The sequence below is a fragment of the Haliaeetus albicilla genome, chromosome 7, assembly GCF_947461875.1.
Source record: "Haliaeetus albicilla chromosome 7, bHalAlb1.1, whole genome shotgun sequence".
Classification (NCBI taxonomy): Eukaryota; Metazoa; Chordata; class Aves; order Accipitriformes; family Accipitridae; genus Haliaeetus; species Haliaeetus albicilla.
The window spans coordinates 7,043,524-7,060,092 of record NC_091489.1 but is presented as its reverse complement, the minus strand read 5'-3'; the positions used below and the strand labels follow the sequence as shown (position 1 = coordinate 7,060,092).

The window sequence follows — 16,569 nt, the reverse complement described above, 5'->3', positions numbered from 1 at the left end:
GGTGAGACTTTAACACATCAGGATACCAGAGCCTGTAGAAGAACGACAGGTAACCTCCCAGACTATGTCCTAGCAAAATCATGCTGTTAGTCCCATCTCCTAACCACAGAAACTGACCTCAGAAATGTAGGTCTCTTCTACAGGCTGAGGCTCCTTCAGGAGGCACTGGAGGCATTGATCAAAGGATGGGGCACCTGTAAACATCCCAGCTCAGCCCTACCACTTACAAACATGGACTTCAAAGGTGAAACACTGTACACAAATTGAAACCAAAGAAGGGAGTGTGTACACACTTCCCCTGTCCACTCCCCAGATGGGTGCGTTCTCTATCACATAAAAACAACTGTTGTTTCTTGGGGGTATTTCTATCCCTATCCCAAGTGTGAGTAAGGAGAAGACATCCACATGGAGCAAGCACACAAGTTACAAGGGACAAGGTCTCCAAGATTCAGGCTACAGGATTGATGCCATGATGTAGTTCAAGTGACACACAAATATCACTTCTGCCAAAGGGCAGGAGATAGGAAAATGCCCCACCTTCGTTTCAGAGCCTGTTTGGAAGTATCAGTTCTCCACATCGAGAGCATCCCTGGTTTGGAATGATTTAAACAGAAGGAAGATCTGGGTAGAAAAGCTCTGCTTCTGGTCTCTTGAACAAAAGTCCTCCCCCCTACCCTTAAAAGAAGCACTCATTTTTCTCTCACTTCAGGCTCACCACCGTGAGAGTTTTTAATTAAAAGGAAGGAAAACAATGCTTTGCCTTTCCCCAGCTCTGAGACGGGGGCCGCAACAGTCAGGCTTCCAGCACCCTGTGGAAGAATCTGGACACTCTTCCTGTTAACTGTCAGCAAACACACGCATGCACACTCACACCCCGAGCCTCTCCCCTCCCACTCAGCGGGGGCCACCTCAGGCCACAGCAGGATCCGCCGTTCCCAGCAGTGTTGGTTTTCCCCAAACGGGCCCTTTCGGGCAGGCCGGCCCCACAGCAGCCAGCTGTGACGGGCAGGTGCAGGCGGGCAGCTCGCCGGCTCCCCACGAGGGACGGCGAAACTCTGCCCGCGGGCAGGCCCCCCGCCCCACTGCACCAGGGCGAGCGCTGCCCCCGGGTAGCGAGACCCGGCGCTGCGGCCGCGGCCGCCCCCGACCCGCGGGGCCCCAGGCTGGGACGCGGCGGGTGGACGCGCACCTCGCCCAGATGCTACCGGCTACTGATGGAGCCGCTCTCTAACGAGCCTAGCAACAGGGGCCGCTTGGCTCTCATTGGCTCTTGGAAAGCGCCGCTCTCTAATCTGCCTAGCAACAGGCGCCGCTTGGCTCTCATTGGCTCTTGGAAAGCTTCGGGAGCTCTGACTCATAAATCCTTCAGCGCATGCGCCAGCTGAGAACGCCGTCCGTCTCGCCCCTTTCGGGACACTGGTGCATGCGCATGCGTACAGCGGCGCCTCCCAGTCCCGCCCTTTCGCGGGCAAGGCAACTGCGCCTGCGCAGCATCCACTGACCTGGCGGCGAGTTCGGCGTGCGCCTGCGCTGCCTCGCAGTGCCCCGGAAGCGCTTGCTTGAGCTGCTTCCGGCCACCTCAGCCTGGCCAGCGGGACCATGTCGGGTGCGGCGGGCTCCGGCGCGGGGGCCGCGGGCTCGGTGGGCTCGGTGGTGCGGCGCTTCCTGGCGGAGTACGGCAGCGGCACGCCGAGCCGCCTCAAGGTGCTGGACGCCTACCTTCTCTACGTGCTGCTCACCGGGGCGCTCCAGTTCGGCTACTGCCTCGGCGTCGGCACCTTCCCCTTCAACTCCTTCCTCAGCGGCTTCATCTCCGCCGTCGGCAGCTTCATCCTCGGCGGTCAGTGCCCCGCCACGCCCGCCCCGGCCCCGCGCGGTTTTCCCTGGAATCCCCTTCGCAACCGTAGCAAAGCCTGAGCCTCCCGCAGCGACCGCGGAACTCCCAGCAACGCGCAGAGGCCCCCGGACATCGGAGAGTTGTCTTAGAAATGCCTAGATGTCTTGTAGTAACCGCAGGATTCCCTTAGCAGCCACAGGCGTTCCCCAGCAGCCCAAGGGAGTCCCCCACTGCAGCCCTCAAACCTACCCCAGCAGCCAGGGAGTCCCCATAGCAACCTCCATCGCCGCCTCCCTTGCCCCGTAACACCCGGTTCTGCTCCCAGGAACCCCCAGGCTCCTGCCCCAGCCAGCCCAGCCTGCCCCGCAGCAGGATGCTCGACAGCAGCTGTGAACCTGTGGGGGTCCTGCCCATATGCCCCACAGAGCCCAGCTCTTTATCAGCCCTAGAGTGTCCTTGCTTCCCCCTGGCAGTCAAGGAGCTCTTCCTTTCACTGTCTTGTATTGGTGCCCTTTAGTAACCGTCCCACGGTGAAACCCGAACTCTAGCATTGACAGCTTCAGGGTGTTGCTGTCCCATAAAAGCCCCCAAAACCACCTTGTTCCCGTGCAGACCTTCACAACACACCCAATGGAGGACATAGAAATATCCCCATTTCTATGTTAGTCCCATCCTGTTATAAGCCTGTTCCCCTCTGGACTCACTTGGCCGCACCTGGTAGTGTAGTGCTATGGGAGAGCTGTTTGCGTAAAAGCCCTGTGCAAATCCCCTGCTAGTGTCCTGCTCATAAAGACAGAGTTAACTTTTCTTGTGCTACCCTGGTAGAACAGTGACCCAGACAGGGATGGACTGCCCCAAGAAGACTGTGCTTCCCATCATGACTTCCTTTTGTGATCGCTAATCATTCTTTCTCTGCCATGCAGTTTGCCTCCGGATCCAGATCAACCCCCAGAACAAAGGCGAGTTCCAAGGCATTTCACCGGAGCGGGCTTTTGCTGATTTCCTCTTTGCCAACACCATCCTCCATCTTGTTGTCATCAATTTTGTTGGCTGAGCTCTAGAAGAGACTGTGAGGTACTGTTCTGTGGGGTCACAAAAGGGGCAACCACAGCTCACGTGACTTCAGTACTTTTGTGGAGTTGGGAGAGAACTAGAAAGATAGCGAATCCAGGAGTCCTAGCTCCCAGCTTTGTCTTGGCCAAGTACAGTTAAGCTGTTGTCCTCTAGGTTGAGACAGGATTTATGGCTTTCTGGCTTCGTGCATGTATTTTTTGGCTTTTATCATTTAAAAGGCAGTTTAACTAGGAGTGTTACAGAAACCTATCCACATTTCTCTCTTATGAGAGAAATACCCCATTCTTTGCAAGAGGGGCTTTGGGAGCTGGAACTCCTGGGCTCTGTTTGTGAGGGTTGTCACTTTGGAGGCCATGGTGTGGCTGGTGTCCAAGTCTGGAGTTTCTCAGCAGATGAGAGGAGGGACTTTGGGACAGAGAAAGTTTGGTGCTGGAAAGTGGAGGACATGCCCTGTTGTTACTGTTGCAAGGGGGCCACAAGATCATCTGAGCTTGTGGGGTATTTCCCTTCGCAGAAACATTGCTCATGTTGCCTTTCTCTTTTTCCAGGTCTTGAATTGCTCTGATGCCAAAGCCTGGCACTGGGAAATGCTGTTCCCCAGCAGACTCTGACCTACTTCCTTGGTGGAGGAAGGGGATGCAGGGCTTAAGATTTTTCCCCATAGGCAGCCCTATGGAGGGTTCTACTGTCCTATAGAGGGGTCTGCTGCCTCATTACAGTTACTGTAATCCTTTCCGTCAATAAAACCCTTTATAGTACTGTGGTCTTTTCCCTCTTGGTGACAAATGCAGAGGTTCTTCTGACACCCAAGTTCCCTCTCAGGCATGACTCCCTGTTTTTACCCCCCTCCCTCCCTTTCTAACTAGCAGGCTTTTTTTCTGTGCTCCAGTTTCAGAAGGAAGCAGGAAACAAGTCGTCATGGAAACACAGTTGTCATCTACCCTTTTCATCTCCCTGTTTCCTGCCCCTTTATCTTATGGAAACTATTGCCAACCTACCCCCAGGCTTCAAAGCTGTGGAAAATTTGGCTTAGGCTGTGGTTAGTGGTCATGAATGGAGGGAAGTGGACGGTGTCCTCCAGCACATCCCCAGGTGTACCCATATTCCTACAGGCCCTTCGATATCCCTCAAAGGCACGTGGGGCACAGCTAGATGTCCCAGCTGGACTTAGAGGCTCACTAAGGCCTGGTAGTTGTACAGGCACCCTACCAGTGTTAGCTCTTCTTCAGTCTGATGTGGTGATAAACCCAAGGATGTTGGAAGGGGCTGCCAAGCTGTGTCTGTGCTTTGGACAGATCTGCACTTGAGCTGTTCTGAGTCCAGGGAGAAGGTCACCCCTCAGACTTAACCTTATTGAAAATCCTTCCCCCTTTAAAGCATTGTGAAATGCTTAAACTCAGTAACTTTGGCCCTTGGCTGTTGCCTCCTCAAGCCCAGGCTAGCTCCCTGCATTGAGGCCAAATGCTTCTTTGTCCTGATGGAAAATTAGAGCCCTGTGGTGATCTGATGGTGGGCACAGGATGAGATATTAACTCCAGCTAGCTGCTCCACACCTTTGGCTGCAGAATTTACCTGGGTTACCTTCAGGCATGAGGCTCCATCCTTGTACTGATCCTCCTTCATGCTTGTCTAGTTTGTTCCGCGGGTGAAACGCTGGATAGGTAACGTGTGTTGAGGCTATGTGACAAAGCAATGCTTGCCTGCTGGTGCTCAAGAGATAAAACATGGGGTATGATAGCTTCAACCTCAGCATTAGATTATGGCTCCTGTTTACCATCTTTTAGCATTTCCAGCTGTGCTGCAGCCATTAAAGCCATAAAAGTGTGAAACCCGGGGCTTGGAAGTCTTTTGCCTAACATAGCCTCTGAAGAATGTGGTATGAGGGAGCAGGGTCTTGGCTGTCTCAAAGGATGCTGTCTGGGTCTGTGGTAGGAACAGGGAATTCAAGCCAGCTCTAACACCACCCTCTCCTCCAGCCCCAGGCATCAAGCTGGATTTGTTTACAATGGTACCAGCTTTGTACTGAGGGGACTCGGCAGCATGCAGGGATTGTAAATGGGCCACTGAGCTCTTCTTTCCCATAAGAGGGACCCTCTCTGAGCCAGGCCCATGGCGGACAGCGACATGTGCTTTCACAGGAGGAGGAACAGCTCAGGGTCCCCCCCACCTTTGCCACTGCACCTGCTGCTGTGTGCAAGCTGCGAGTGCCTCCCTGTGGGTCTGTGTGACTCGGTCTCCCCACAGTTTGGCTTTAGAGAGAGCTCCAGGCTGGGACCCTCCTGTGGCCAATTCTAAGAATTGCACGGGAGCCTGTGGAAAAGGAAGAACCGTGGGTTTTCTGTGGGGTTTCTTTTTTTTCCTGATTTTTTACCACCTTGCAATGCCTCTAGTTGCCATAAACTCAGCACTATAATTCAAGTCCTATTAGAGCTACTCCCACATCTGACTACGCTTCAACAAGTCTGTAGATAAGCCCTGCTCCTTATAAAGACCGTGCTTGGGTCCCTGTTCACACTGTAGAAGAGGGCAAGAAAAGAGGCTGTTTCGTGTACAGGACCATGTTTAATGAGAGGTGACAAAGGTTGGGCAGGGTGTTTTCTCCAACAGAACCCCTAGAAAAGATGCAAATTCATCTCCTGGCCATAGGTAGGTATTAGGGGGCCAGAGCTGGCATGGGGAGGGGGTGCTAGAGATGGACCATGGCAACATCTCCTTCCCTGCCGATGTGAGACGACTCTCTGGCCTGTCCCATCTTCCTCCCTTCTCTTTTGGGTCAGAAGTGAAAGGATTTTTCTGCATGGATTCACTGCCTGTATAACAGGCTGCAGAGGCCTATCAACAAATTCAGAAATCTTACACACTTCTAAGATTTCTCCCCACCACACTTTATAATGTATTTTCTATTCTTCTTTCCCCTGCCTACACTATGCATAGCTCAATCTTTCCTGCCATACCCAAAACAAGACCCCCAGACCCAAGAGCAGGCTGCGGTGAGAGGGCAGGAAGGGAGGGTGCCTTAACCTCACTCGACTTTGGCTTGTGGTCTAACGTCTGCTCTCCTTTTCCACACACTTCTCCTCCTCCCTGCCACGTGCCACACCAGCCCTGCTCCCCCTACCCCCTGTTTTGCACGCTACTTTCCAGAGGAAGCGGTTTCTGTGGTAGAGTGTAGAGGAGCATCAAAAGGTGACCCAGATCTCAATTGTGGCGTCATGGAACTGGTGATACGACCTCTTCCTGCCCCACCTGGGCCATGAGACCCCTTCTACATCCTGTCCTACTGTGTTATTTCCTGCCTTTGCTTTGCACTGTGGTTTTTCTTTCTCAAAATAAACAAGAAAGCACAAAGTGGTGATGGGGGGGCACATTGTGGTGGTGGGAGATTGAAAGCCTAATATCTGAAAATATCTTTGAACTAGAACTACAAATTTAGTGTTTTGCAGATCACATGCTAAGAGTCACTTTAGTCAAAACATTTGACTTTATCCGTACACTCATTCCCCCCACTCAGCAAATCTTATCACTGGGGTTGTTTAACGTGGAAGAGAAAAGACTGAGATGTGGAAACAGAGGGAGCACACTGTCCTTCCTCCTTGACCATACAGCTAGGAGTGGGTTTGAAGTGCAACACAAAAAATTTAAGATGGGTATTAGTTTTAAAAAGTGATGCTAAAGGTAAATGAGCATGGAAACTTTTCTCCACCTTCCTGAAGGTTTCTGGAATGAGGTTAATCAGTTGGAAATCATGGGAAATGCCACGAGTTGCTTTGTAATTCAAATATGGTTTAGGCAGCTTCATCAAGCTGTTTCCCTGTCAAGTGGTAGACTTCATTATGAATGAAATGTAAGCTTCAAGAGCTGCCTGGAATCTAGCATTTAAAGATCCATGGGCTTTCTATAGCTGGAGAGAAATGAGAGTGACTCTTGTGCCAAGGGAGAGACAAGAGAATGAGTCACTGGACATCTGTACTATAAAATAATCAGGATAATACACCCAGCAAGTTTGAAGTTGTTCCTTGGCAGCAGGGGTCAGTAACTCTCTGTCAGCCTGTGACAGGCCACCTGCTAAATGGTCAGGTGGCAGCACTGTGGCAGAAGACCAGGGAGACTGTTGTGTTGCTGCTTAGCACTGCAGAGCCAGATCCTGTGGCAGGGAAGCTGGCATGGTCTTCACACGGGGACCCTGTCCCACATGAAGCACCAGAGTGCAGGAGGTAGAAATAAACGGACGCCTGTAAAGTTGAAAGCAGACGACAGACGACCCTTTATTGCTAAAACACACACATAGTTATAATCACATATTCTGCAAAGTCATTGTACACGCGCACAATCATAAAATATGATTGGTTATACCATCTCTGTACACGCGCATAAACATAAGGCATAATTGGTTATACCAACTAAAACATGTGAAACTTGTCTAAGTCTAATTGGTCAAGATAAACTGCCGAAATGAGGTTCTTTGTGCCAAGTTCGCTTTATCATGGAATGCGTACTTGTGTTCTTCTAACTGGCTTTATTATCATCTTCTGTTCAAGGTCTTCTAAAGGTGTCTGGAATGCTCTTGTGACCATTAGCAAATATGTTCCTACACCAGGGCTTTTGGCTAAAAGCGTTTCAAGCATGAGCCTTTCCAAAATCAGAGTTCTTTGCAATGGCTGTGAATCCAGCAGGGTGGGACATACCCTGCGAGGGGGAATCACCCCCACCAGTCTGGTGAGGCTTTCCCTGCCACTCAGTTTAGGCAGTGGTGCGAGGTTCAAGCTTTTAAGGGAGGTTGTGTTTCTTTCAGAGCACCCTTCTCATTTCTCACTCCAGAGGAATCTCTGCTGCTTCTTCTGAAGACAGAGAAATCAGCGTCACAAAAGGAGAAAATTTCATTTCCAGTCTTGCCAGTGACAGACTGAACCTGGAGACATAGGCTGGTCAGTTGGTGTCATTAATGCAAAGTAGGTACCTTGTTCTCCAGTGACGCTTGGGAGTGGGGGACACTGAGAGGCAGGACACTTCAGGCTCCTCTGTTCCCTATAGCAGTAGACATCTGCCTTCAACAGCCTGGACTGCTTACTAGTCCTCTCACTGTGGGCAAGCCATATTTTACTGTTGTCTTCACATAGCAGAGTCTACTCTTGGAGGAGAGGTGCTCTCCTCCATTTCCCTCCCTCCGAGCCAGCCATGCTGTTCTCACCCAGACACAGCAAGGATGTCCCAGAAAGGGACTTTGTAGCTATTCCCCACCCCGCAGTGGATCCAGCCAGTTATTGCAAACAGTGCCTGGTGGCCAAGTCAGGCTGAAGAGGATAGTCGGGACTCCCCTTCCCTCCTTCACCCCAAAAGCCAGGCTCATTCCTAAAGCTCATCTGAAGTGTAAAACAAGGTCCTCAAACTACACATTAAAAGACAAACAAGTTTCTTACTTTTTTTATAAGAATTTTTTAATAGCAGCCAAAGGCCTAAAGAAATGCCAAGACATCAGTGTGGTTGCCAGTACAATTCAAGAATTAGCAGCATGCGAATTTCACATGCATGCACTGTTTCCAAGGAGTGCACACATGGACAGGTAAATATGTCAGTATAGTTTTATGCAAAGATTACAAAAAGAAATTGGGAAATCTAAGGTTGTTAGAACTAAACAAAAAGAACAAAAGTAGTTTGTATTTTTACTAAATGCAAAGCCAAATCTTAAGCTGGTTTAAATTCAGAAAATGTTACGGCCAGATAGACTTTAAAAAATACTAAAAAAACATTCTTTCGTTCTGTGATAATGAAGTGAGAATTTCACTGAATTCAGGAATTCTGGGAGACCTAGCAGTGTATCTTTTAGGGGAAAAAAAAAGATACCTTGCTCTGATCTAGCAAGAGATAGCAGGACATGGTGCATAGCACCCTGAATAAGTCTCCCTTTGCTTTTCAGAGTGAGTGTTTCATTTGCAGCTGAAATGGTGTCTGTGGGGGTGCACTCTAAGGAGTGCATACCTGAAAGCTACCAAAATACGAAAAATTAACATTCAAGTGATATTTAGCTTGAAGTTTTCAAGAAAGAACACTGCCCCAAGCAGAAATTGTGTGTCATTTTAATGCAAATAATAGTGATGTTTGGCAGTTTATAGTTACAGCAAACTATGCTTCATGCAAAAAGAAGCATTGTCATGCTAAATGAATCAGGCATCTAGAGCAGCAAAATTTTAAGCTTGTTTTTAAGTAGCTTTATAACAATGCAAATAAAGCAATTTAGACTATAATGGCTGGTGTGATATCCAGAAACGGCAAGTGATATCCCTTGCAACAGGAATGCCTGTGTTCCCTCTTGCACACGATGCTCTGGTAAAGATTCCTCAGCAGATTTTTTGGTAATTCAGGACTGCACTATCTAATTACTTGCATTCCTGTAACAAAAATAAAGGTATGTTAAATCATTATTTGGGATACAGTCACAGCTACACTATTATAGACCTGAAGTGTCTAGGCAATAGAAAGAGGAGAAAGAGATACTGAGCCAAAACTAATATATTAGGTCTGAGGTCTTAAAGTCAATAAACATCAAACTTTCGCAGCTGGAGACTGGTCATGGGATGAATCTGATGGATGAATGCAGATAAGGGAAGGGGTGGATGTAGAAATAGAAGGGAGAGATGTCTAGAAAGAAGAAAAAAGTTAAATTTGCGTGTGGATAAGGAAAACTAAATAGAAATGAGGGGTGATCAAAAACAGTGATATGGCCAAAGGAGTGGAGGGATTTTACTGTTGATAGACAAAAGGTGCATGGATAGACTGCATAAACAGTTATTACAGAGAGAAGAAACATTCATAGCTAATGAACTGATCCAGAAGTTTTCTGTCAGAGGCTTTACTACCCCCCATGCATACTCACTTTTTTTTCCACATAAGCATCGTCATCAGCACATTAAAAATTATTGCTTTCATTAAAATTACTTTCAGGCCCAGATGTGATAAAGACAGCATGTTCAGGTTTTCATCTGTAAAAGTAACAGAGAATGAAAGTCACAAAAGCAGTGAGACATCCTCGCTTCCAGACAGACTTAAAAGCACTTCTTAATGAAGCTGTTCCACTTTGTGTGATTGAGTCAGCTTGTAGGATAGCTAACAAGACAGTGAGCAGGACTGTCTCACTGAGAGACTTTCATTTCTTCCAGTTAGTGTTTCAAGGGCCAGGTTTTCATTCAATAACCACTTAAGTATCCAATATGCAAGTCTGCCAGCCATCTAGCTGTTTTTAAATACGGTGTATTATGAACCCAGGATGCTGGAGGTGTCCCTCTTCCCTCTACCTAAATTTTTTTAAGATGGCCAGAGGAAAAACCAAGTTAAATTTTATTCAAAGAACACAAAGTCTACTTGGATCTTCTATTAATCTTAAGTTACAAAGCCTTTTTCATTTGAAAATACATTGTTCTATATTGGGGAAGCAGGGAGCTGTTATCAAAAAGTCATTTTATGTTTATCTTTGAAAACCTCTCTCTGAAATGACTGATCAAATCACCCAAGTTTACCGGTGAGTATTTTTCTGAAGTGGTGTTTTGGAAACATTTGGCTAATTGGTTTATTTTCAGCAAGGCTGCATGTTTACAAAAGTACAGCTGTTTTGCAAACAGGGCAAGTGCAAAGACAGGCTCAGCTCCTTTGAACTAGCAGGAACAGCAACTGCTTGGGCTCCAGCACTGGCTAATATACTCCCACAGCCATGAGCTAAAGCAAAGCATGCTCAGATGCACCATATCTTTAGTGCAAGCCTGCTTCTGAGCACACACTGCAGAAACCACCCGCTTATCTTTTGGTTCATTAGGTGTTTGTGCACCCCCAAAAAACCCAACTCTTTTGAAGTCTGAAATGCAGACAAACATCCAGTAAGGCTGACTCATATCAGTACCTTAAATCATTATGTGAGGGGGAGTAGTTGTTTGGCTAGTCCTAGCAAGAACATGTAGGCACTGCCTACACTGGTCACATAAAATTACCAGCTCATATCTGGAAGACTACATTAACCCAATGATTTCCAGCCTTGATGTTTAAAGCCTGTGGGGCCCTTTTGGAAATTTCCAGTCTGAACTTTTTGCTCCAACAGGAATTCTGCAAACAAGGAACATTAGCAAAAACTTGGGAAGACGTTTCCTTTAATCAGGCCAAGCTTTACTCCTCAAACGCTGTGTACATACCTGTCCTGAAGTTTAGAGACACCTCTGTAACACAGACAGTGCTGGCACCTGCAGATAGTAACAATAAATTTAATTAATAACAGAAATGTATTTCTTAGCTCTACTTAGAAGGGCTGGATTAGAGTTTCTGGCCAGTAAACCCCCATTTCTGCTGTTTTCAGGGCAGCATAACATCTAATCTAATTAAACTTCAGAGTCTCATCAGACAAATGAATTTCAAGCTTTATATCCCCCACAGTGTGATTTTAAGAGCTCTGCTGTGACTGTACCAGCCTACTGACCCTTAATCTTGTTTCCACCGAGGAAGAAGGCAAAAGAAAACAGAGGCAACAAGGCAACACTCCTCTGGAGTGTGGGACCATAATTCAGCATTGCTTGCAGGGTTGGGAGATGCGAACAAGTTCTGCTCATGCTAATAGTACAGAGACCAGACTACCTCTAGCCCTGTACACACATCCAAAAATGCCATTACCACTTTCAGGATCCTCGCCCTTCAGTTCTCCAACGCCCTCATGATTTGCACCACACTCCATTTCATCTTTCTTGGCCCAGTAGGTTGACAGGTAGCTCACTTCCTGATTGTTCTCGGGTGTTGCCACGTCCACGAGGGCAGTTGTCTGCTTATCAGCCTTACTCTTAAGCTTTTCAGGGGAGTAATCTGTGATAAGGCACATTTCCAAATCCTCATCATCTTTAGAGATCAGCCTGTAGACTGAAGGAGATGGAGTAACATCTGAAAATGGAGAGGAGACGAGACATTAGATGAGAGTACACAGTCATAGTTCCTTCAGTCTTAACACACAGACATTAGGTATGGAGGTTTTTCCATTATTCCAGTGGGAAGTTGTGCTAGGACACCTTTAGAGAACCAAGGCATCCACAGCAGATGATGCAGGAGCTACATGAGACTTATTTTTTTATGGGAGCCACAGAGAGTGGTCAGGCAGGATCCCTAGAGCATCTCAAATGATACTGATGGGGGCATCCACACCCTAGATGTCCATATCTAACCTGGTCATTCCTTTCTGTAACAACTCATTCAACTCTAGTCTGCAGCCTGGGCTTCCTTTTGGATCTCGGACTGGATGGATTCAGGAATGTGTATAACAGGCAGAGAGCACTCTTTTCTTGCTTCACTGCCACAGATGTAATGTGTCTGGAGAGAACTGAGCAGCCCAGGCGCATTCTGCCTTTTCTGCAAATGTGTAGCCAAATCCACGACTGACATTCAAACTCCCACTTCCTCCACCTGTCCTGAGGGACAGTGGATAAACTACTAAGTCTTAAGGGTGTCCCTATTTACCACCAGTCTACGTAATTTTGTTCCTACAGGAGAAAGCTAGGAAAGCCACTGCAAAGTAGGAACACATGGTTGCATTTAGGGAAAGAAAGATGAAACAAATGAATGTTTTGCTATGTTCCACCACCTGACAGTGCAGTGCAAGATTTTTTTACTAAATTTTACCCTGCAGAAGAGGGGTTTGGGGAACTAAAGGCTGCAGATATAAGACAGCTTGGGTTTATTCTGTTTTCTTGGTTCAAATTCTTTTAGCATGTCAGTTAGACTAGGATTTTCCACACATATCAAAACACTACCTGTGGTTAAACCCTTCTTTGCACATTTAGCTTTGTAAACTTGTACTCTAAGCATACATCTCACCTTGTCCAGCTCTTGAAGTCTGATACTTTGAGAAGGTGCTTTCCTAAATCTTTGTTCACACATAATAATAAAATGTTATGGGCATTGCAGTACTCTAATGATGAACAAATGAAATATCACTAAAGACATACTGTAGCCAAGATGCAGATTTGGGGCTCTCAGGAACCCTGTGGCTGCATTTTCCATTGGACTTCACAATCACATGTTTGAACTGGAGCTTCAGTTCACATTTATAAACTCATGAAGTTTTATCATACAGGGTTGGGAGTTTAGATTAATAATTGCTTCATCCCTGTTCACACACCACACTGATAAATATTGTAGAAACACTACAGGCAGCTTAGTTCCCACATGAATAAGTTTTAATTTTTTCCCATGGGGGAAGTTTGGACTAAATCTTGGCTTTTACAAACTGTCTCAAAATCTTATGCAAGTGCAGACCCTGGTTCTATCACTGAGATAAGTGCTTTTCACCTGTTCAGTTGCCATTTGTCAGCCCCTTAGAGAAACAGCCACACTTCTTTATTAGTATGATCTCAGAAAAAAACTAGTCCACAATGCCTAATGAGTCATTCTCTGGCCCTTCTCCTGAATTGCAGTTCAACTATCCCAGCTTTGCCCTGGCTTTGAAAAACCTGATGAGAGTGTTTCTTTCCCAAATACGCAGAATATGGTTTAATGTATGTTCTGACTCCTTCAACACCACTTCCCACCTCCCATACTCCCAGTTTTGCTTTAGAAACAGATTTCAGTGATCATTTGTTAGGGAGAGGAAGACAGGAGCAGATAATAGGCCTGATGGTAGATCCCTCTATAAAATACAGATGAACTAGGGTACTTCATTGTTATGGAGTACATGGATACGAAAGAGAAGAGGGGGAATTGATTGAGCTGTTCTGCTTCTCTTTCATGAGTACTATGCTTTCTGAAAAGCTACATATCCACCTCTTTCTAAATTAGGGTGTTTTTCTCCCTTTCAATCTGTGCAATGCTTTTAACATGAGCAGATAAAAAAATAAGGTCTGTTTTTTGCAGGCAGTTTCAGCAGCACCTGTTTTGCAAAATAATCATTTCTCATTCTTGCTCAGAGTGGCTGCTGGCTTCATTCTGGTGCTAGAGTATTTTTCCGATCAGTTCCTTTGCATATTTGCACGCTGTTATGAAAGTTTGCAGATAGCAGTCTTGGTAAATGTCAGCTATTATAACCACAGCACTGTGACTTATGTTTCCTGTTATTCTGTCTTAATGAGTTGACGGATGTGTTGGAGATGCTGTATTGATATTTATCACATGTATTTGCAGGAAAGATTAAGAAGTAAATTATGATACTCTGAGCTGTCCACCCTGCCTAATTTCATCTTTACTGAAGGATGTCTTCCAGGTGGAAGAGCCGTAGCTGTTGGAATGCTATGCCTGACCAGTCTACAGAGGAAGCCAACTCCAGAGGCTGATTCAGGGAGGGAGCAGTAGAAGCCTGTTTCAACATCAGACTGAGACCTATGCCTTTTTTTCCAAACAAGCTGCAGTAGAAATCCTGAACTGGTTTAACACACAGCTTGTATTATACAGAGATTTATCTCATTCTCCACTCCCTGCAAAGCAAACTCTTTGAATCTCCCGTCAGACTGGAGCTGGTGTGGTAGAGGTCTTTGATCCTCTTACCATTCCTCAGCCTGAGAGTTGTAATTTAAGCCCAGCCAGCAATTAGGCACTACACAGCTGCTCGCTCACTTTTCCCCCCCTCCCTGCAGTGGGATGGGGAGAAGAATTGGAAAAAAGTAAAACTCATGGGGTGAGATAAGAACAATTTAATAACTAAAGTAAAATAAAATGTAATACTAATACTAATAATAATTGTAATGAAAAGGAATATATTTTTTTAACAAAAAAAGAAAAAAATAGAAAAACCAAGTGATCCACAATGCAGTTGCTCCCCACTCGCTGACCAGTGCCCGAGCAGCGATCCACCCCTCCTGGCCAACTCCCCCCAGTTTATATACTGATCATGTTGTTCTATGGTATGGAATATCCCTTTGGCTACTTCGGGTCACCTGTCCTGGCTATGCTCCCTCTCAGCTTCTTGTGCAGCTCCTTGCTGGCAGAGCATGGGAAACTGAAAAATCCTTAACTTAGGATAAGTGCTACTTAGCAACAACTAAAATATCAGTGTGTTATCAACATTGTCACATAAATCCAAAACACACTGTACCAGTTACTAAGAAGAAAATTAACTCTATCCCAGCTGAAATCAAGACACTGAGACATGATATTCCACAGCTCAAGTCAACCCGGAGCTATTGCCCAACTCAGAGGAAATATATACCCCCTTACACATACAGGCTAATATTGACCCCAGAGGAGCAACTCCAGTTACAAGCACTTTAGTGATGTTTGCTGGCTGTCCTCCAATGGAGGTTCGAAAAGGTCTATGAGAGGTCCTTTGTGAAATCTGCCAGTGCTGCATGGGTACTAGGATGTCTACAGCAAGACTAGATGTCCACATTTAGTACCTCAACCCTTCTCCAGACTTCCAGTGCTCATGTCTGGAGGCACTCAAATAAAAGAAGCCAGGTCCTAGTCCAGCATCAGCCAAGTCATCCAAAGTACAAAGACTCTATACAGAGATTCAGTATTTGCAAATGTGAATATGCTGCATCACTTATAGGGTTCAGGCATAATTCTGGTCCCCATCCCAAAAATGTGTTTGTCATTGCCTCTATAATTACACTTGGGGAAGTCAAACTGCCAAAACCATCCAAGACCTTTCTCACAAACCTTTGAAGGGGAAGATTTCTAGCCAAACCAAAACTAAAGCCAAAAATTAATAGAGAAAGATACCTAGTATGTGAGGAGAAATCAAGCGTTCAATGGACTAAATTGTTTTCTAGTACCAAAACAGGATAAATACTGGGCTTATAGCATGTGTTCACATTAAGAAAAAGTTGAGATGAAGTTTTCTTAAATTTCATATTGGGAGGCAATACCCTATTTGTGTTCATGTGTAGATTTACTCATGCATCACCTAAACTGTGGGAGAGATCTACTATGATCTCCTCTACTGCTCCTTTCAACAATGTTAATGAAAGATTTTGGGGGGTCAGAGGGAGCAATTCTGCTTATCTAATCCACTCTTTAAAGCTCACAAGTGAATGACATGGCTTAACCCATTTGTGTAACAATTATCTGGAAACAAAAAGACTTGAAGTGGCTGCTCATGAACCTCCAGAGAACGTCTGTCATTTTCACAAAATACATTTGCATGCTTTTTCTTCCAAAATCAGAGAGGGTTTTAATTGCCAGAACAAGTTTTCAAATTTATATGCCAGAGATTTAGTTTCTAGAAAAAAATTCATAGAGTCATAGAATGGTTTGGGTTGGAAAGGACCCTTAAAGGTCATCTAGTCCAACCCTCAATTCAAATAATTTCAACTCAAAAAAAAAGAAACTTCCTGAATTAGAGGTTAACGATTCCTGTAGTGCCAGGCAAAAAAATCACATTTGTGAAATGAGTAAGAAAAAAAACCTTTCAAATGAATCAACCTAAAATCTCTTTCTAAAAACAGGTGGGAGATCATTTTTATGTTGATGTCAAAAAGTCAGAAGAACTTTTGTTCTTACACTTGTGGAATTGCCTCAGATGTAAATGTCTATTTCACACCAAAATGATATCCTGCTGTTAATATGGAACAGAAAGCTCAAACTTACTTGGGGTAATAAGAAGTTGGGTCCCAGTTCCAAATGTGAGTTTCACATATCCCTGATTGGCACACTGGTATCAACCTCTACAGAAATGTAGACAGGTTTTCCCAATGCATACTGACAAT

General features: G+C 45.8%; 2 protein-coding genes across 2 annotated transcripts in view; one reads left to right on the top strand and one right to left on the bottom strand.

Annotated features, from left to right (window-relative positions):
* Nucleotides 1-1,554: 1,554 nt before the first annotated feature.
* DAD1 (defender against cell death 1) lies at nt 1,555-3,669 on the top strand. Its single transcript, XM_069786858.1, has 3 exons — nt 1,555-1,840; nt 2,761-2,911; nt 3,460-3,669. The coding sequence occupies exons 1-2, from the start codon at nt 1,600-1,602 to the stop codon at nt 2,889-2,891; spliced, it is 372 nt and encodes a 123-aa protein (XP_069642959.1). The 5' UTR covers nt 1,555-1,599; the 3' UTR covers nt 2,892-2,911; nt 3,460-3,669.
* A 5,542-nt stretch (nt 3,670-9,211) lies between these two features.
* The window catches only part of LOC104314821 (M1-specific T cell receptor alpha chain-like), a 104,075-nt gene continuing 96,717 nt past the window's right edge, over nt 9,212-16,569 (bottom strand). The window contains exons 7-10 of the mRNA XM_069786852.1: nt 11,558-11,818; nt 11,086-11,133; nt 9,783-9,888; nt 9,212-9,297 (exon numbers count right to left, since the gene is read on the bottom strand). Coding sequence (XP_069642953.1) covers nt 9,282-9,297; nt 9,783-9,888; nt 11,086-11,133; nt 11,558-11,818 — 431 coding nt within the window. The 3' untranslated portion in view covers nt 9,212-9,281. The remainder of the gene's footprint in view (nt 9,298-9,782; nt 9,889-11,085; nt 11,134-11,557; nt 11,819-16,569) is intronic.